The following is a 19,198-nucleotide window of genomic DNA, read 5'->3' as shown; positions in this document are numbered from 1 at the left end:
CGGGACACCGGGACCCCGCCTGCAGTGTCACCGGGAACCGCCACCGCCCCACGGGCCTTCCCCGTCCCCGGCCGAGCACCGAGCGGCAGCGGGAGCCGCGGCCGAGCCCGCCGTGCTCCCCCCGCCGGTGTCCCGGAGGAGGGGCCGCGCTCCCGGCCCCGCGGGAGCGGCGCTGCCGGCTCAGGGATGGAGAGCCAGGTGTGCAGTTTGACGCGTCAGAATGAGGCCAAGTATGAAAAATTCACTTTTTAGTAACGGTTTCCGTATGAAAACAAAGTCCTGCGTGCTGCGTGAGGCGCTCACTGCTCCTGCTCCGCCACCTCGGAGATTCTGTCTATGGATTTCAGGAGATCGGCCACGAGCTGCAGGGATTCTGCCCCAGACAGCAGCTGCCTGCAGGGGGAGAGATGCAGCGTTACACGTGGGGACAGCCAGCCGCGCATTTTGGGGCAGTTTCCCCACATTCTGTGACTTATCAAGCAGCACTTTATCATTTATCAGGAAACTCGGACACTCCCACTCATTTTTACACCTGGAGGAAAACACAGAGGGTGAGAACGCGGAGCATCCCCTCTGTCGCACGGCACAAACCCCTGAATTTTAACCCTAAAACCCCCCCCCGGGGGATGTTTGTGTGCGAGCCCCGCGGCCGGGAGGGCTGTCCCGGCGCTGCTGACCTGACGGACGCTCGGGAGCTGGCCGTGACCCGCAGCAGCTGCTGCCGCGCCGCCTCCGCGTTCCGCCGCGCCGCCGCCAGCCCCGCCCGGCCCGCCCGCAGCTCCTCCCGCTCCCGCCGGCAGCTCCGCAGCTCGGCCTGCAAAAAAGGCCGGGAGAAACAGCCCCGGAGGGCAGCAGATGCTCTGCGGCTAATCGTGCATTCCCACAGCGTGATGGGTGTGGAATGTAATCATTAACTGATAAAAGTACACAATAAATAATACAATAAATGTAATAAATCGTGACTAGAGCCCAGAAGCTCTGCCTGCAGGGATGTCTGCTCACAAACACAATCAGCAGGGTTGGAAAGAGCTCTGGATGCATCCAGTCCAGCCCTGCCAAGGCAGTGTCACCTGCCAGGAACAATTCCAGCTGTCTCCAGAGAGGGACTCCCTGAATTCCCTGGGCAGTTTGTGCAGGCTCTGCCACCCTCCATGGAAAGAAATTCTTCCTCATTTCAGTTTGTGGCCATTGCTGCTCACCACTGAAATGTGGCACCCTCCAGGCCCTCCCAGGACTTCAGTGAAGCTAAAAACACACCCAGCATTTTCCTCAGAGCCTGCAAAACCCTTGCATTCCAGCTCTGAGATGTGTCCCTGCAGCCCCAGCAGTGCTGCTGTGTACCTGCAGCTGGGCATTCTCCTGCCTCAGTTTGGCAGCACTGTTCTCAGCCTTGGCAGCCCTTTTCTGCAAGAAAACAGAGATTATTGAAAAAAATAAATAATAATAAATTGATTTATTATAGAATACTGATATTGTGTCAATAATTAACATAAATAATATAATAATTATAATAGTATATGTAATAAAAACATGTTATATACAATAAATAATTATAATATAATAATGATCCAATTGGTTATTGAAAATAATAATAATAATAATAACTGAAATAATAATAACCCAGGCAGCTTGAGCCACTTGGGAATGAGTGATTCCAGCACAGAACCTGGAGGGATAAGGTTTGTGTTACACCCCCAGCATGTTCTGAATGTTTTAGGAGGTAGAACAGCTCCCTCCTTCCCTCCTCACTGCTCCTTTCTGGGATCTGCAGACCCTCACAGGGGAGAATTCCTTGCTGACATCTGCTCTCAGCCTAAAGCCAGCACTCACAGTCATCAGCTGCAGGTTCTGCTCCACGTGCTGCACCATTGCTTCCAAATCCTGTGCTTCCTTCTCTTCTTTGATTTTGTTTTCCTCAAGCTTCTTCTCAAGCTTCCTCATCCTTAAAAAAATAAGAGATGGCACACAGCAAGCACACATTAAATACTTTAGGAGGGAAATTCTGGGAAAGGATCAAGGAACTCATGGTTTTGTGTTACAAGGAAAATTAATTCTTCTCACTCACTTGTCTGCTTGAGTTTCAGCCAGAATCTGAAGCTTATTGATCTTGCTTCTCAAGACAGCATTCTCTTCTTTTAGCTAAAAAAAATAAATAAAAAATTGCTATTAGCACTGAGGTGCATTTTCACAATGCCAACAATCCAATATCAATAACAGAATATTAACTTTAGTACTGGCAATCCTTGCGCTTTCTAATACATTCAAGCTTAGTTTTACCTCAGCTCACCCATGTGGAAACCACTGCGGGGCACAGCACTGTGCCACTGAGCCACCAGCGCAAACAGCACTAATTAACGCCGCCAGTTCTAAATGAGCATGACCTCAGGGGCAGGGCACGAGGAAGTCACCCGGGTCATGTCTCAGCAGCGCAGAGAGAGAACCGGACCCGCCTGTGCTGAAATGCCCATTTCCAGACCCGTTCTCCCGTGCCCCGGCCCGGGCAGCGCTCACCTGCTCGTAGCTCGGGGCCCGGCCCGGCCCCGCCGCGGCCCCGGCGCTGCCCAGGTGCGCCTGCTCCACGGCCAGCGGCTGGTAGCTGCCGCTCCATTCCTCCTGCTCGTCCTCCTGCTCGTCCCCCGACCCCGCGGGCAGCGGCGGCACCGCGGGCCCGGCCTGCGGAGGGGACAGCGGGCTGAGGGCGGCGTGGTGACGGGACGGCTCCCGGCCGCGCTGCCGCGCACGGCCTTACCTGCGCGTCCCCGCCGCGGCACTTGGAGCGGACGAACTCGCGGAAGGAGAAGGGGTTGGGCTCGGCCGGAGCCTCCGACACCGGCAGCGCCGGCGCCGCCATGGCCGCCTGAGGGCGGCGCGGGGCGGGGCCTCCCGCTCGCAGCGGACCAATGAGCGCGCGCTCTCCGCCGCCGCGCCCAATCGCGGCGCCGCCCCGAGGCGCGGCCCCGCCCCCTGCCCGCGCGCTCCCGGTGGCGGCAAGATGGCGGCGGCCATGGCGTGGCTGAGGCGCGGAGCCTGCGGCCCGGCCCGGCGGTGAGCGGGGCCCGGCACGGCGCGGGGAGGGCACGGTGCTGCCGGGGACAGCGCGGGAACAGCGGGGGCATAGCGGGGGGACCCGTCCTGGGGCGGGATCAGCGCTCGGTGCCGGCCTCGGCGGAGGGGCGCGCCCGCGGCCCGTGACGCTGTGCCCGGTGTCCCTCAGGTGCGGGCTGGCGGCCGGCCGGAGCTACAGCGGCGGCGGCGCCTACCCCAGCGTGTCGCTGACCTGCCCGCTGCCCGGCGTGCCCAAGGCCGTGTTCGCGGCGGCCGAGAGCCGCGAGCGCTTCGAGACGCGGGTGACGGTGCTGGAGAACGGGCTCCGCGTCGCCTCCCAGAACAAGTTCGGGCAGTTCTGCACCGTGGGCAGTGAGTACCGGGCACCGGGCACTGGGTACCGGGCAGGCTTCGTGTCCCCCCGAGCCCGGGCTGTGCTAGCGAGGCCCGCGGGTGTAAAAGTCACGCTGGTTTATTGTTTCCTTTGCACCAGTTCTGGTGAATTCGGGATCGCGACACGAAGCGAAGTACCTCAGTGGCATCTCGCACTTCTTGGAGAAGCTGGCGTTCTCTGTGAGTACTGCCCTGGGGCCCCCAGCTCTGCACAGAGCAGCCAAGGAGGGCCTGACCCCCAGGGCTCTGCACCTCGGCTGTTAAACAGCAGTGGCAGCATCGATGGAGTCACAGAATCTTAATTGATTATTAATTAGCATGACTGTAATTAAATTTTAAAAGTCTTTGTGGTTTCACCTCCCAGGGTGGCATGGAGTGATTGGACTGAAAGAATGTCAAAGATGCTCTGGGTTACACTGAAGGGTTATAAACAGTTATTGCTTTACTAATCAATAGCATTGGTATTTTCTTCCTTAGTCCACGGCTCAGTTTGGCAGCAAAGATGAAATTCTCCTCACCTTAGAGAAGCATGGAGGCATCTGTGACTGCCAGGCATCGAGGTGGGTGCTGCTTCTGCTCTTACTGGGTGCTGCAGCACTGACAGCACTTTGAATCTCTTTTCCTGCTGTGGGGCAGGAAAAGCTCCTTTTTGTTCCCAGGCAGCAGAAAATCCACTTGTTTGGGCTGCTGGGAAGCTACAAAAGTGAGCCTGAAAGGATTGTAAAACTCAGATCTATTTCATTTCAGAAGCATTTAATGGTTAGAACAGCTTCATCTGTGATCTCCTGATACTGGGAGGACACTGAGTGAGCCCAGAAGTGAGTTCCCAGTGCAGAACCTGTGTTTTGTGTTGCAGGGACACCATCATGTATGCAGTGTCTGCTGATGCCAGAGGCCTGGACACCGTGGTCAACTTGCTGGCTGATGTCACCCTGCAGCCCAGGTTATCAGGTCTGGCAGCACAATCCTCTGCTCAAAAAAAAACCCCAAAACATTTCCACCACACGGCTTGCTCCTAAGAGCTCAGAGTTCCCTCAGAGGTGACCTTGCAGCAGCTGGGGTTTTCTGTAGGGGTTGCCATCCCTTGCTTTGTCTCGTTGCAGATGAGGAAATGGAGATGACCCGAATGGCCATCAGGTTTGAGCTGGAGGATCTGAACATGAGGCCTGACCCAGAGCCTCTCCTGACAGAAATGATCCATGCGGTAACACCCTGGGACTTCTGCGTTCTCTTCCTCGTTTTGGCAGCCTCAGGGTTTATTTTAGACTGTTCTAAAACCAGGTTTTCTGTTATTCAGCTTCTGTGATGGGAGAATTTGGCTATCCCTTCACTTTGAAATCCAGAATTCTCCACATGTGGAAGATTCTAACCCAAACTAAAAAAACCCACCTTATTTGTAACTTCCCTTTGTTGATGGGGGTGACAAAACATTACTGAGTTGCACTGACATTAAATATGCTCAACTTTTCCTCTTTCAGATGTGGGCTTAATTCCAAACCAAAAAGAGATTTAGAGGAGGGTTTAGGGAAAAATGAAGTGATGTTTTTGACTTTAATGTGCCTGTTGCCTTTTAGGCAGCCTTCAGAGACAACACAGTGGGACTGAACAGGTTCTGCCCCGTGGAGAACACGGACAAAATCACCCGGGACGTGCTGCACTCCTACCTGAGCAGCTACTACACCCCAGACAGGATGGTGCTGGCTGGGGTGGGCATTGAGCACGAGCACCTGGTGGAGTGTGCCAGGAAATACCTGCTGGGCGTGGAGCCCGTGTGGGGCTCGGGGCAGGCCAGGGCTGTGGACAGGTCCGTGGCTCAGTACACCGGAGGCATCGTCAAGGTACGTGCTGGCAGCCAGCAGCTTGCTGGGATTTGCTGCTTTCCCTACAGGCTTTTGCTTTTCTTAAGTTGTATTTCATGGGTATGAGCCCAAGCTGGCCATGGTAGCTGTAAATTGGGTGGCGTGGTGGTTATTGGGAATGTGTCAAACTGGGTACAACTGCTGTGAAAATCGGTGTTGATGATCTGTGTGCCCTTCCCACAGGTTGAAAAAGACATGTCAGATGTGAGTCTGGGCCCTACTCCCATCCCAGAGCTCACCCACATCATGATTGGGTTAGAAAGCTGCTCATTTTTAGTAAGTATTAACCTAAAATCCTTTTTTGTGTGCCCTATACTTGGAGAATCCCAGGAACACTGACTCATTCCACAAACACTGACGTTTTTGCTGCTGCACATAAAAACAAGCAGCATTTTCCACAACACTTGGCTGAAGGCTTCACCTCCACACTGTTCTTGTGCTGTGTTTTTTCCCTCCCCTTTACTCACCCCAGACCCTCGAGAGCTCTGCCCTTACCTGACTTTGTTGTTGCACTCCAGGAGGACGATTTCATTCCTTTTGCGGTGCTAAACATGATGATGGGAGGTGGTGGCTCGTTCTCAGCTGGAGGGCCTGGCAAGGGCATGTTCACCCGGCTGTACCTCAACGTGCTCAACAGGTGGGTTTGTCTTGCTGTTTAAGGGCTGCCAGAAACAATCCTGTAGCAGGTTTACATGGGAAAAAGGAAACCCCACCAGGTTTTACATCAGTTTAGTCTGCTTGGAACGTGGGACTGGTGTGTCAGTTGGCATTTTGAGAGGGTGAAAGTAAAGGGCAGAAGTGACCAGGAGTAGTGTTTTTTTCTGCTAGCCCTGTCCATGCTTTAATCAGGGAATATTAACAGGATTGGCTCTGTATTGTCAAGGATTCAAGTGGAGAGAAGGGAGTAGATGCCACATATATAAACTGTCAGAAGCAGGGATTGACAATTCTCACTGCACTGCTGAGAATCCTGAGAATGCACTAGGAGGGTGCTCACTGTCCATGTTGAATTTTTACATTGTAAATTCTGGAGTTTAGATTTTAAATTCCTCTTTGTATACTCACAGGCACCACTGGATGTACAATGCCACCTCTTACCACCACAGCTATGAGGACACAGGTCTGCTGTGTATCCATGCCAGTGCAGATCCAAAACAGGTACAGAGTCCTTAAACAGTAACCACATCAGTTCCAGAGTGCTGTGGGCACAGGAAGCCTTGTTCTGATCTTCTTTCCATCATCTGTTGTCCCCAGGTTCGGGAGATGGTGGAAATCATCACCAGGGAATTCATCCTCATGGCAGGAGCAGTGGGAGAGGTCAGCAGCACATTTGAGTTTGCAGATGGTCTTTAAGCTGAATTAATCCCTGGAGGTGTCCAAGGCCAGGCTGGACAGGGCTTGGAGCACCCTGGGACAGTGCAAGGTGTCCCTGCCATGGCAGGGGGTGGCACTGGATGGGCTTTAAGGTCCCTTCCAACCCAAACCATTCTGGTGTTCTGTGAATGCATTGCATTGACTGTGCTAGAATGGATTTTTATAGAATACAGCAACATTAGCAATGCATCCACAAAGAGAGAGGTGTCTGCAGAACTCTTCCACGTTACCTTGTACTGCAGAGCAGCAACCAGAATATTTTTGTTTCCTGCTCATTCACAGGTAGAACTTGAGAGAGCAAAGACACAGCTCAAGTCCATGCTCATGATGAACCTGGAGTCTCGGCCAGTGATCTTTGAAGATGTGGGGAGGCAGGTTTTGGCAACAAACACAAGGAAGCTACCTCATGAGCTCTGTGACCTCATCAGTGAGTAGACAGTGCTTTGCCTTGCCTTGAGGGAACTGTAGGTATGGTTAAAATATTCTTGTAGCACTGATGAACTACCTCTGAAAGTCTGAGGGCATAAATATTAGAGAAATACATTTCAGACTGAGCTTAATTGCTTTCACAATTAACAACACAGGGCTTATTTTAGTCAGAAGGAAGAGAAAACAAGAATCATGGTGGAGAAGACATGGAGCTGGTTTTCTGAGCATGGGCCCACAGCTGCTTTGTGCTGTTCATAATGGAGGTGTATCACAGCTCTGCCTTTCTTCTGCCTGCAGGTCAGGTGAAACCCAGTGATATCAAGAGGGTGGTGACGAAGATGCTGCACAAGAAGCCAGCAGTGGCTGCCCTGGGTGACCTGACAGACCTGCCCAGCTACGAGCACATCCAGGCTGCCCTTTCCAGCAAGGACGGGCGGCTCCCGCGGCTCTACCGCCTCTTCCGATAGAGCAGCACCTCCTGCCCGCCTCAAATCCCTTCTTTTTTAATGGTTTTTTTTTTGATTCTCATACTGCTGTACCACCCTCTCTCCCCCCAGTGCTCCCAGGCATTCTGTGCAACCATGGAGCTGGGCAAAGCTGCTGTGGAGCACTGGACTGTGAAGAGCTCGTGCAAGGAGCTGGCTCTGGAGGAGTTTGGCCCTCTGAGGAGGTTACAGGAGAAGATGGGTGTTGACACCCTTCTCTTGGCTTTGGGGAGAACAGAGCAAGCCAAAATGTTCATCACTACAGTGAAAGCACATCTCTGAGCAGTGAGTCACTGCCTCTTCATCACCCCAGCAGTGGAAGTGGGGCTGACACATGAGGCCCCACTGTGCCCTTCCTGAGGAATGTGTGGCACCTTCAACAGCTTGGCTTTCATGTCTGAATTCAGAGAATATTTATAACTGTTACCAAGGTGAGCTAAGACTTGGTCAAACTGAATTAGGAAAATAATAGTTACTGTCCCTGTGAAGTTAGGCAAAAAGTTTCCTGCAATCCAGGATTTTGTTCCAAATCATGGATCCATTTCATCAGTGTAATTCACCATCTGACAAGGAATCACCCTCCTGGGAGTAACTTCATCATCTTGCTAGAGTTCCAAGGAAAGCAGCCCCATGACAGAACCAATTTTCTGTGGAGTTCCTCTGCAGAGGTACTGTACATAATGGACACTTACTTGAGAATGAGATTGATCCTATTTTTTAGGTTTTTCACTTGGACATGAACTGTGCTAAAGAATAAAAGTTCTTTTCCTCCAGAGTTGCTTTACAAACAGTTATTAAAGGAGTTGCTGCTGCTTCACCCTAAACTCGTGCCTCATTTCCTCAGTGTCATCCAGATGGACTTAAGGCCTTGCAAAAAGAAGACACAAGCAGTCTCACAGCAGAGATGTGGCTCAGCTGGAAGTCAAGATAACAAAATCACAACATTTAGAAAAACAATCTTGACTGACACCCTGCCACAGAAAGCCAAATGCCACATGTGTGACATGCTAAAGAAATGGAGACTCAAAAGAGAAATAAAACACTGGATTTATATAATCCCCTAATAAATGGGTTTAAAATACAAAACAGCTGCACTGCAGCTCTTCACTGCTAGATGTGTATGGTAAGGAGCAATGCAGCTGGGAGCAGAGCACTGTGAGGCTGCTGTTACCTGCTTTACCCCATCCTTTCCTCGTGCAACTCAAACGTTGCATTGCTTCCTGCAGAGCCCACAGTGTGGAAGTCCTGTTCAGTTGTTGTGTATGCTTGTGAGGAAATAAAGAGACCTCTGAACAACTGAGCAAGTAGTAAGAGTTCTGAAATTCATCTGCCAAGGGTTTCCTGAGCTGGCCAGGGGAGCGTGCTCTGTTCAATGCAAACAATTACAGAGAAATCTGTCCCACCCCTCCAGCTGAACACAAGGCCCAGGTCACCCAAACACACACCACGCAAAGAATTCTGGTTCTGACAACAATAAAAGCTGGTTCTCACTTAAAGTATTGCATTAATTTATTTTTATTCCTTTGAAAAGAAAGGAAATCCAAATACCTGATGGCTACAGACAGGTCAGTGCCATAAATGTACCGCAGAACAGGAGCCTGTCTTGGACAGGTTGCATAGTCAGCAGCACTTCCTCCAAGGTGTTTGCATGATGTTTTAGGTCCTAAGGTGATTAATGATCCCATCTGTGCCCATGAGGAGTTCTTAATTATTAGCTGTACTTAACATTTTACCAGTGCCATACTGGTCCTTGTAGTATATATAGCCTTAAGACAACACTACCTCAGAAATAGCAAGTTATTCACAGTTTACTGATCTGGAAAAATAAAACCAAAAGGAATTGTGACTGGAGGTAATGGAGCTGTGTGGAGCTGAGTGGCTGCAGTTGCTCTGCAAACCTCCCTGGTGCACTCACTTGGCATCACTTTGGTGAAGCATCACACAGTGCCTGTTCTCAGGTAAATTCCAACTCCTGCTGAAGGCAGGTAGTGCTCAATCAGCCCTGGGGAGGACAAGTGAGTTCAGGAAGGGATTGCTTCAAGCAGTCTCAGCAGATAAATATATGGCCTGAGAGTTTGGTATTTACCCCCTTAGTAACAGAAGGCCTATAGAATGATTATTGAAAGGCAATGTTTCTACACTTCAATGTACAGGAGTACATTCACAACAATTTGCTGTAGAGGACCCAAAAAGCCCAACACAGGAGCACCATCCACACACACAACTGCCATGAACTGGTCCCTCTTCCTCCTTGTACAGAATACCAACACTTGGCTACAGAGAAGGAGCAAACCCAACCCCACACTGGATGGAAGGTAATCTGACCAAACCAAAGAGACAAACAAAGAATTCACCTTTCTGCAGGCTTTTCTTAGGTCCCCTGCTCTGGGTGATGCCAGTTCCAGCAGCTGTGCCCCTGCGTGGAGGGGAACCAAGGGTCTGCACCCAGTGGCTTCCTAAGATAGTCTGGTTAAAAATAAATCAATTACACCAGCTGGGATGGATGTCTTAAAGAACTGACTCCTTTTCTTAGGCAGAAGCACTTGAGCTACATGGATTAGCTCATGCAAATGAATCCAGGATGAGGTTTAAGACATTCTTCACAAGCCACAGCAACTGCCAGAGGTGCTTATGCAGACAATTCCCTGCAGAGTTTACCATGGTCTGAAATCCTTTTTTGGAGCACCTCTGCCACAAGCACTGCAGGGCTTTCAGCTCAAGAAATGCTACATATGCTGCTGGATCTTTGGTCCTTTTGTTCCCGGCGTCTCAGAAGTTCCCTCGTGGCCCGCCTCCTTATTCCGATTAAATACAGATCTCTGTCAAACAGCCCTGCAGCCAGGGGGATGCTGCAACAGGAACACAAGCCAGCAGGTCAGGGCATAAATAGCTTCCTGTTTGCCCAGCATTCCCCTACTACTTCATACAACACATGCCACAAATCTGATTTTTACTTTCTTAAGGCATTCACTGATTGCTGTGGGAGAAACAAGAGTTGCTCTTTCAAAGCAACAAGTTAAGGTTTTTCACAATACTTTAAAATGCTGGTTATAAAAAGGAAATTACTTTAAATTTTAGCATGAACTCACCTGCTTTCATATGTAGAGGACTTTCTTAATGACTCTGAATTAAAACCCACTCATTTGAAAAGCTATACCAGGTCACTGCTGACTTGGTGTACTCACTGGCGTGGTTCATCTCAACAATTCTTACCTGGGTCTCTTTTAGAGAGGAAACCTGAGCAGCATATCACACACTGCTATTTAATGGGTATTTAATACCCAGAAACAAAAATTCCCATTGTAATTGCACTGCTGATCAAATACTTTGAGAAATCCCTTTTTTAGATATTCAGGTCTTGAAATCCTTGACCATGTTACTCACAAAAAAGAGAATAATTCCAAACCAAATTTCCTAAGGAGTTCTACTAATACAACAGCCTGTGTAGGACATTAAGAACTTGGAAGATCTCAAAATGCTCCTCTAAATCCAGCTGTGCTGAACTGCAGCCAACACTGGCGAGGGAAAACAGAACTGATCCTAAGGAGGGAAAGAGGAAGAGAAGAGGAAAGCTGCCCATGCTGATAGGGAAAACAAAGAGCTGCATCTCAGATAAAACACAGATTTACATGCGATTCCAATGGGCTCTGTTTATCCCCCTCAGAAGGATTAAGAGACCTGGCAGCAGGGATTTCAGCTGTCAAGGCAAGGTTTAAGCTCTTACTGCTCTGACCACCAGCATGTACAGGGTGAAACCCAAACAGGCTGCAGGGATAGACACAGGAGAATATCCTCGGGGTCACTGGAGCAATCAATCCTGTGGAGCTGCAGGAGGTACTCACTTGTCTCTGCCAGGCCTGACTTTCACACGAAACAAGGCAAACACAGGTCGGTGGTCTGAGGTTTTGATGACAGGACAGGAGGAGTATTTGACAGCCTGGATGTCGTCCTTGTAGCGGCTGCGGAACACCACCCGGTCCTGGAGGCAGGGGAGAGGGGACAGTGAGGGTGACTCCCCTGCACATCACCCACCCTGGAAACAGCACTGCTTCCTTCACAAGAGACAAATCCATTCAGTCATCATGCTCCACTTGGTGAAGTTAACGTGTCCTTGGATGGGGATCCATTCATTGTCTGATCCCAACAGTTCTGTGCCAGCTCTGAGCACAGGGCAGAGCCCACTCAGGACGTAAGGCAGGGAAAAGAAGGTTAACAGCCTGGGCCAAACTCTCCCTGTGCTCACAGAATCTACAGTTCTTTCTTCCACAAGTCCCACATGCCCTTAAGCAGCAAATCTCAGCACAACTGAATCTCCTTTGACTCCTGAAATCATTCCTTACCGTGTAGGAGGGAGTCCTTTGCTTGGAGGTGGTGTCATAGCTGTCCTTTCCTATGTCAAACTTGTAGGAAGGACGGAAATGGATATCAGCCTCTTGGAATCCTTTGAAAATGGACCCTGTAAGGGAAGGGGGGAATGGCATGAACAAACTTCTCCTTCCTGAGAACTGTGTCTACTGATGCTGGCTAGAACAACAGCCATGTACATCCCAGAAAAACCTGGGCTTGGGCTCCAGAAAGGGAGCAAGCTCCAGTCCTGACAAGGAGAGGATAAAAAATAGCCAGTGGCTGTTTAGTCAGTGGTCAATTAAACAAAGAAGAACTGGTCTGTGCACTTCCACTGAAAGCTCGTGCTGCTTTGTAAATGCTGTTCAAATCTAAATCCCCCAGACACTGGGACAGAGAGATGTCCAGCTTATGGAGGAGTCAGATGAAACAGCAGCAAATGGCTTGGGAGGTTACACTAAACAGAACAAACTGCTACAGCAACAAGTCCCGTGACACACTGCCACTGCATTTGACAGCTGCTGACTCCCTTCCTTAGGGAACTTAATCAAAGAAAGCAGGAAAGGTCTCCAGGAAATGGGGACTGGGCTGGCATCACTCCTGTGTGTAGGTATCTTTGCTTCTGGAGAGCAGGGAGATGAAGAGCTGGCCCTTACCCCGGCTCATCTCGCTGGTCAGCTGGTCATACACCAGCAGCTTGGACACGTCTGTGTCCGGGTTCTGGCTCAGGATGGAATCCACTGTCTCCCGATCCTTGTTCAGCCGGAAGTTGAAGTCCCCAAACCAGAACACTTCATCAAACCGAGTTGTGACATCACCTGCAAATTCACAGCACAGGTGTTCAAGGGATGCTGCTGAATGTGTTTGAGGAAGAAATTCCTTCTTTTCACTACCTGGAGATGTGATATTGAGTATGTTTTCTACCTGTGATCACCACTGAATATGGGAGTTAACAACCCAGGAGAAAACAGAACAGAAATGTTAAAAACTATAGAAAAAGCTGAAAGGAGATCAAACTATCTATAGGACCTAACACCAGAGGGAACACAAAAAGCTAATGTTACACTGCAGATAAAGAGTATATTCAATTTCCTAGTGAAAGGACCTACTTATCTATGTAGGTATCAAGTTGTCAGCACAGTATTAGAAAACAATAATGGACTTTGGCAAACAATGCTCTGACCTGTGTACATGCAGTGACATAAGGTTTATTCTCTTAAATTTGAAATAAAGTAATTCCTAATTGTTCCAGAAAACACTTGGAAAATGAAACACATCTGCAATATTAATAATATTAAACCAAAATTATCATATTGCTAAAAAAATACATCACATAAAAATTCCCTTTTGAATTTTCTCTCTCCCATTTCAATTTTTTTCTCAAATCCCCAATTTCAAGAAAAAAAATCATGGGAGTAATAGCCATCCTCAGACAAAAAGACCTGTAGTTTCTTTTTACACTCTCAAATTATCACTCTTCCTGTCTCTTTCCCAGTGCAGACTGAGAGGCAATGCCCAGACTCTGCTGACCTGGGCTCCCCCAGGTTTCCCACTTACTGGAACTGGATCGATATGGATTTGTGTCCGGAACATTCTTGGGAAGTGTAAGGGCTTGAATGGTTTTATTGTAGTCCAGTTTCCTCTCATTCACTTTGCTGTCCCCAGCTGCAAGACAGAAATCCCATTACTGCCAACAGTGAATCATTTTCATGCAATGATCATTTTTGGTTATACCAGGAGCTTCCAAAGGGTATCAGACATTTTCCACATATAAAATGTTACACTCTTGGAGTGTCTGCACTGAATAATGATGGCAGAAAGTGTGGGAAAAGAGACACAATGGTGCAGAGTTCATTTCTGTTTCCACAAACACAGCTCTTTTGTAAGTTTGTTACCAAACAAACCTCCCTTATCCTTCTCAGCTCAGCAATCCTGAGCTTTGGCTTCACCTCTGTTCAGCTCCTTCCCCTCCTCCCTCAACCAGGACACTCGTAGCAAGATTGCAAATGTCTCACATGTGAAGTGGGAGGTGATGAAGAGAAAGGAGGTCCCAAAAAACGTGAAGCTGATTCCCAGAGCTCCCTTGGTTTTGATCTGAGACACGATTCGAGTTGTCACCGTGGCATACTCCACTTCTGGAAGGAGGAAAAGAAGACGCTGTCACTGAAACGCTTCTGCCAGCGAGCAGGGGGGTTAGGAGAGGGAGAAAAGGGCAGGGCAGAGGCTGGCACGCTGCCTTCAGCTCCCACACACCTGAGCAGAACCAGATGAGGTCCCTGCGGATGAAAACAGACATGTAGAGCACCCCGTGAGCAGCTGAGTGCAGCAGGACGTAGTGGGGGCCCAGCGTCTCCTGCAGGCGGATCTCCCACTCCCTCCTGCAGGGGAGAACAGCTCATCACACACAGCACAGCACACAGCAGCCAGAGGGCACAGCAGCCTGGGGCTCACAGGGCAGCCCCCCTCACACACAGCACCAAACCTCCCTGCACTCAGCTAAGGGGTGGCTGCTGAGGAGCCACAGGTCAGCAGAGCTTTGCCATCAGGATGAGATTCTGTGTGCACAGAGAAGCTGTTCCATCCCTGGGAGTGTCCAAGGCCAGGATGGACAGGGCTTGGAGCACCCTGGGACAGTGCAAGATGTCCCTGACCATGGCAGGGGATGGCACTGGATGGGCTTTAATGTCCCTTCCAACCCAAACCATTCTGGGATTTTATGATTTACAGATCTCTGTGACTTTCCTATAAATCCCAATTCCTCTGGTGCTCATGCAATAGAATTCACTCTTGTTAAATGAGTTGATTATTGAAAATATTAGGAATACATTGGAACTATTTCTAGTCTAATTTAAAGTAAAATGATTAGTTAACAATAAGAGAAGATGGTTCATTACATTGTTTTTGCTACCTGTCTGGACAGCCTTCTTGAACCCCAATGACATACATGTCCTGGGCAAAGTCTGGATCTGTTGGCAATAAGAAGTCATCCAGATTCACTGGAAGTTCCTATTACACCAGAAATTTAAAACAAAAGGGAAGAAAAGAAAACCAGTATTAGTTATGCAAAATTTTACTAGAAAAACACCTCATAATTTGACAAAGATGATTGACAAGGAACATAGTCTTGAACAGAAAAACATCACCCCAGTTCTCTCAGTAGTGCTGGGGTAACTTTGCTGCCCAAGGACCTGTGAAGACCTCTGTGCACCCACCTTCTGCCCCTGCATGTTCCAGGTGGCCACAAAGATTCCCATATTCCGATTAGGGAAATATCTGCTGAGTTCTTCTGCTCCCATTAAGGCACCACTTGCCAGAAGGCTGCCTTCCAAATAGCTCCTGTGGACAGAAGACCCAAAAAAGAGCACCTAAGGAAAGGGCGTGGCAGCTGGGATGTTGATGTGTAATGTTTGAATCCTGAAGTAATCAAGAGTATACATTTAAGAAGAAGGAATTTTATACTTATAAATTGTTCTGCTTGCCTGAAGTTCCTTCCAAAGCCAGGACATGAGGGTGATGGTGAGGCTGATGCTGTGATGAGAAGGCTGAAGCCATCCAAAGTCTTCAGCCCCACTAAACTCATCCAGACACAGAACAAACAAATTGGTTTGACAAACTCAGGGTGCCCAGAGCAGCCGTGGCTGCCCCTGGATCCTGGAAGTGTCCAAGGTCAGGCTGGACAGGGCTGGAGCAGCCTGGGACAGTGGGAGGTGTCCCTGCCATGGCAGGAGTGGCACTGGATGAGCTTTGAGGTCCCTTCCAACCCAAACCATTCTGTGATTCCATTAAATTTGAGTACCTTGAAGCAGCTCAGTTTACTTCAAACACAAAACCAGCTCCACCATTCCCAGTGTTCTGGCATCAGGTTTCTTCTAACCAAAAACTCAATCTTCAATTCAGCTCATCAAATCAGCTTCAATAAAATAATTTATTGAGCCTGAGGTCTCAAAATATCCCCTTTGGGAAGGACAGATGCATCCCACAGCACGTGCCTCTCTGAAGGACATGCTTACAGAGGTGAGGAGTGCTGGCACAGGGACTGCAGGTTGAATAAGCATTTTTAATCTTGCTTAAGCTCTGCAAATAATGATGAGAGAATAATGTCTGGGCAACCAAGCTGGCTCCAGCTGCTTTAGGGAGCAACGGGAAAGAAAACCCTCGTGGCAAACAAGTAACAATCTATCTCTCGGGCTTTTTTACCAGCTAGTAACACTTTAATTTATCTCAGAATTGTTTCCTCTCTACTACTGCCTCCCAAGCTTTGGATCAATGATTAGGTTTTTCCCTCCTGCAGAGGAGCTCCTGTGGGATACTGGAGTAGTTCCCAGCACTAATTTGATCCTGCCAGAAACCAAACAAATGCAGCCTCTGCTCAGCACCTCACAGGACTGTGATAATGCTTCATGACAATCTCAATTTAAAATATCTGGTGCTATTTTTTCCCCTATAATTTATCATTTTGGTTCAAGCCCAATGTACATTTAGATTTTTCTAAAAAACAGTTTTCCCACCTGCTGGCATGCACAGCCACCACTCCTTAATTCTCAAACCAGATTATGTTAATACTACAAGCAAACTGACAGCAAACCAGACGGGTGTTTATGAAAACACTCAGCTGAAAGGAGCAAATGCAGAGTGTTTGCACTGATCTCCACCTTCCAACTCTCTTCACAGCAGGTTAAGTAACACAGAATGGCTTTTGTGCTCCACCAGGAGCTCAGAAGATCCCTGCCCAGTGGGATTCCTCCCTGCTGGCACCCCAAAAGCAGGAGAAACCTGGGGGAGCCCTACCTGCTGCGCACATCCTTGGCTCGGATGGGAGTGAGCACGCTGAAGGTGGATTTCATGGAGTCTGTGGAGCAGTTGTCATAGAGAGTCCCATTGCCCTGCAGCCTGGAGTCGCTGAGGCTGCTGCTCACCCTCCCGAACCTGTGCTGAGAATGATGTCGGTAATCCAGACAATCGGAGTCGATCCTATTAGCTGTCCTCAGCGAGTGGGAGGCCACGTTGGGCTCCATGGGGGGCAGGGGCCGGGCCGGCATGATCTGGGACAGCCGGGGTTTGCCCCCCTTGCCCCGCAGGAGCCCCCCGAAGGCACTGGAGATCTCGGAGGCTCGTTTGCCCAGGTCCGAGGCGCTTCCCCTGCTCTTCCCCCCGGGACTGGCTTCCAAGGCGTCTGGTGAACTGTGCAAGGAATCCTGCTGGCAGCAGGGATTGCAGGGGCTGGCCCTGCCCCTGGTGGGAGGGCTGGGGGACGCTTCCTGCAGGGAACCATTGGAGGAGCTCGTCTCGTTGGGATCGGTCAGACTTTCCTGGCTTGTCCTAAATCGCCTCCACTTCCTCCAGCTCTTTTCATCCAGGGATGCAGCACGTTCCAGCCGGGGCTTCCGAGGGGGCCTCGGAGTGATCGATTTAATTTTCATATTAGCTTTGAGCTCTTCTGGCAGAAGCTTTAAGGTCTCGCTTATGGGAGTGCCTATTTTCGGAGGTGTCCCATCACCCCCAGCCTCCTTTTTGGCTGCTTTTCCAGCTTTTTTTGCCTGCAGGTCCTGTACGGCTCCACCCTCCATGCTCCGAGTAAGACACACCCTTGAGTGCTGCGGAAATCCATTTGGAGTACTCATTGTCCCCCAGGTACCAGCTGTGGATGCTGCTCCAGGTGAAAAGTTCCTCAAAGCATAGCTTCCTTCCCTTTATCACCCTGTGGGTTCACAGGGCTTTCCTCAGCCAGCAAGGCATGGCAATTGCAGGCAGCTCAGCCTTTAGCTGGGAACGAAGGGCAGCTGAACGTGCAGGCAGAGGCATTGTCTGCAAAATTCCAAGACGCGGGGTACCTGGATTCCCCCAAGAGAAAGAGGCAAGAATGAGAAGTTATCGAGCTGCAAACTGCACCCCCCGATCAGAAAGCATCTCCTTGCAGGACCTCCCTCCAGCACAACTCACACCTTAACGTGACCTTGTTACAAAATCACTGTTTTCCCGTTTTTTACCCCAAAACCAGAGCAGAGACCTCCTGTATGGCTGCGTACACCCTTCTTTAAGGAAAACTCACACCTTAACGTGACCTTGTTACAAAATCACTGTTTTACCGGTTTTTTACCCCAGAAGCAGAGCAGAGACCTCCTGTACGGCTGCGTGCACCCTTCTTTAAGGAAAGGCAGTGTGCCCTGTTGGCACGAAAGGGAATTTAAGCCGCCCAGCAACCACAGCTCGTTGTCCTTGCTGTGCACAGGCGTCACCAGCACCACCAGCCCGCAGCACCGGCTGCCCGAGGCCAGGAAATTTCCAGCGATCCCACAGCCGGGAAATCGCTGCCTCTGCCTCGCACCGACCCCGCTCACCGCCGCCGACACCCAGAAAACGCCCCGGGGGTGGCTTTAGCCTACGGCACCGGGCTCCGAGTGCATTTCTACCCGGGGGAAGCACCCCGTCATCCTGCGGCTACCTCTGAACGCCTTCCCCCGGCCCTGGGAGGGTGACAAGGGTTGATAGAGCGGGTTTGGCTGCGAGGGGCCGCCGCCCGCACCCCAAGCCGGGCGGGCCGGGCCCTCGCCCTCACAGCGGCCGCGCCCCCCGCCCGCCGGGGCCGCCCCTTCCCCGCCGCTGCGGGCGGGACGCAGCGCGGGCCTTACGGGTTGCTGAGGCTGTTCGGCGGTACCCGCGGTCGCGGCGTCGCTGCGGTGCCCGTTTCGGTGGCGGTGCCCGTTTCGGTGGCGGTGCCCGTTTCGGTGGCGGTGCCGCTGCGGCCGCCCCGGCCCGGCCGTGGCAACGGGGGCAGCGCCGGGCCCGCCCGCAGCGCCCCCCGGCGGCCGGAGGAGCGCCCGGCAGCGCCCGCCTAAAGACGCGGCTGCCGCGACACGGGGGGAAAGCGGCGTTTGAAAAGCGGCTTAAAAATGAACCTGTGGCACGTGAAGAAATATAAAGTTGTCTATACTAAGCCTAAAGCTTCCGTTTTGAAGATTTCAGTACAAATAGTGATCACAGACTGGGGGGGTGGGACCCTGGGGATGGCGCAGCTTCCAGCCATGCCATGGATACGGACACCTTCCATCGGCTCCAAGCGCTGTCCAGCCTGACCCTGCGCACTTCCAGGGATGGGGCAGCCTCAGCTTCTCTGGGCAACTGTGCCAGAGCCTTTTCATCCTCCTGGGGAAGGATTTCTTCCCGATATTGCATCTAAACCTGCTCTGCTGAAGCTGTTCCAAACACTTCATCCTCCCTGTCCTCACTCACATCACTCCCAGACAAACAGGAAAGGTCCCTTCACCCACC

At 50.6% G+C, this 19,198-nt stretch overlaps 3 protein-coding genes across 6 annotated transcripts; 1 reads left to right on the top strand and 2 right to left on the bottom strand.

The window, feature by feature from the left end:
* Positions 1–162: 162 nt before the first annotated feature.
* ENTR1 (endosome associated trafficking regulator 1) lies at positions 163–2,905 on the bottom strand. The gene is made up of 7 exons (XM_064393206.1): positions 2,750–2,905; positions 2,512–2,673; positions 2,066–2,139; positions 1,831–1,942; positions 1,342–1,404; positions 678–814; positions 163–393 (listed from the first exon to the last, which is right to left on the bottom strand). Exons 1-7 carry the CDS (start codon positions 2,849–2,851, stop codon positions 300–302), a joined length of 744 nt encoding a protein of 247 aa, XP_064249276.1. The 5' UTR covers positions 2,852–2,905; the 3' UTR covers positions 163–299.
* A 49-nt stretch (positions 2,906–2,954) lies between these two features.
* On the top strand, positions 2,955–8,602 carry PMPCA (peptidase, mitochondrial processing subunit alpha). Its single transcript, XM_064393204.1, has 13 exons — positions 2,955–3,045; positions 3,215–3,417; positions 3,539–3,618; positions 3,916–3,998; positions 4,295–4,389; positions 4,542–4,642; positions 5,013–5,276; positions 5,481–5,573; positions 5,816–5,934; positions 6,365–6,455; positions 6,552–6,614; positions 6,954–7,098; positions 7,398–8,602. The coding sequence occupies exons 1-13, from the start codon at positions 2,993–2,995 to the stop codon at positions 7,565–7,567; spliced, it is 1,560 nt and encodes a 519-aa protein (XP_064249274.1). The 5' UTR covers positions 2,955–2,992; the 3' UTR covers positions 7,568–8,602.
* A 474-nt stretch (positions 8,603–9,076) lies between these two features.
* Positions 9,077–18,704, bottom strand: INPP5E (inositol polyphosphate-5-phosphatase E). Of its 4 annotated transcripts, XR_010348913.1 has the most exons (12): positions 18,559–18,704; positions 16,718–17,760; positions 15,142–15,265; positions 14,838–14,935; positions 14,183–14,307; positions 13,945–14,064; positions 13,487–13,594; positions 12,586–12,747; positions 11,926–12,041; positions 11,428–11,564; positions 9,940–10,434; positions 9,077–9,587 (listed from the first exon to the last, which is right to left on the bottom strand). XR_010348913.1 is itself a non-coding variant. In XM_064393198.1 (11 exons), exons 2-11 carry the CDS (start codon positions 17,548–17,550, stop codon positions 10,302–10,304), a joined length of 1,956 nt encoding a protein of 651 aa, XP_064249268.1. In that variant the 5' UTR covers positions 17,551–17,760; positions 18,559–18,704; the 3' UTR covers positions 9,077–10,301. The 4 variants fall into 4 exon arrangements, 3 of the variants coding, with proteins under 3 accessions (XP_064249268.1, XP_064249270.1, XP_064249269.1); XM_064393198.1 differs by having other exon boundaries at positions 9,077–10,434; XM_064393200.1 differs by having other exon boundaries at positions 9,077–10,434; positions 18,585–18,605.
* Between the last annotated feature and the right edge of the window lie 494 nt (positions 18,705–19,198).

This window comes from Passer domesticus, chromosome 18 (assembly GCF_036417665.1).
Source record: "Passer domesticus isolate bPasDom1 chromosome 18, bPasDom1.hap1, whole genome shotgun sequence".
Classification (NCBI taxonomy): Eukaryota; Metazoa; Chordata; class Aves; order Passeriformes; family Passeridae; genus Passer; species Passer domesticus.
This window is presented reverse-complemented; position numbering and strand designations above follow the sequence as displayed.

What these genes read in the sequence shown, in the direction of transcription:
- ENTR1 (XM_064393206.1), bottom strand. Translation starts at nt 2,851, where the DNA reads ATGGCGGCGCCGGCGCTGCCGGTGTCGGAGGCTCCGGCCGAGCCCAAC. An exon ending in AGGAGAATGCCCAGCTGCAG is followed by an intron (nt 815 to 1,341) that starts GTACACAGCAGC and finishes CCTTTTTTGCAG; the next exon opens with GCCGAGCTGCGGAGCTGCCG. An exon ending in AGCTCCCGAGCGTCCGTCAG is followed by an intron (nt 394 to 677) that starts GTCAGCAGCGCC and finishes CTCCCCCTGCAG; the next exon opens with GCAGCTGCTGTCTGGGGCAG.
- PMPCA (XM_064393204.1), top strand. Translation starts at nt 2,993, where the DNA reads ATGGCGGCGGCCATGGCGTGGCTGAGGCGCGGAGCCTGCGGCCCGGCC. An exon ending in TAGAAAGCTGCTCATTTTTA is followed by an intron (nt 5,574 to 5,815) that starts GTAAGTATTAAC and finishes GTTGCACTCCAG; the next exon opens with GAGGACGATTTCATTCCTTT. An exon ending in CCAGTGCAGATCCAAAACAG is followed by an intron (nt 6,456 to 6,551) that starts GTACAGAGTCCT and finishes TGTTGTCCCCAG; the next exon opens with GTTCGGGAGATGGTGGAAAT.
- INPP5E (XM_064393198.1), bottom strand. Translation starts at nt 17,550, where the DNA reads ATGAGTACTCCAAATGGATTTCCGCAGCACTCAAGGGTGTGTCTTACT. An exon ending in GGAACATGCAGGGGCAGAAG is followed by an intron (nt 14,936 to 15,141) that starts GTGGGTGCACAG and finishes CTGGTGTAATAG; the next exon opens with GAACTTCCAGTGAATCTGGA. An exon ending in CATCACCTCCCACTTCACAT is followed by an intron (nt 13,595 to 13,944) that starts GTGAGACATTTG and finishes TCTGTCTTGCAG; the next exon opens with CTGGGGACAGCAAAGTGAAT.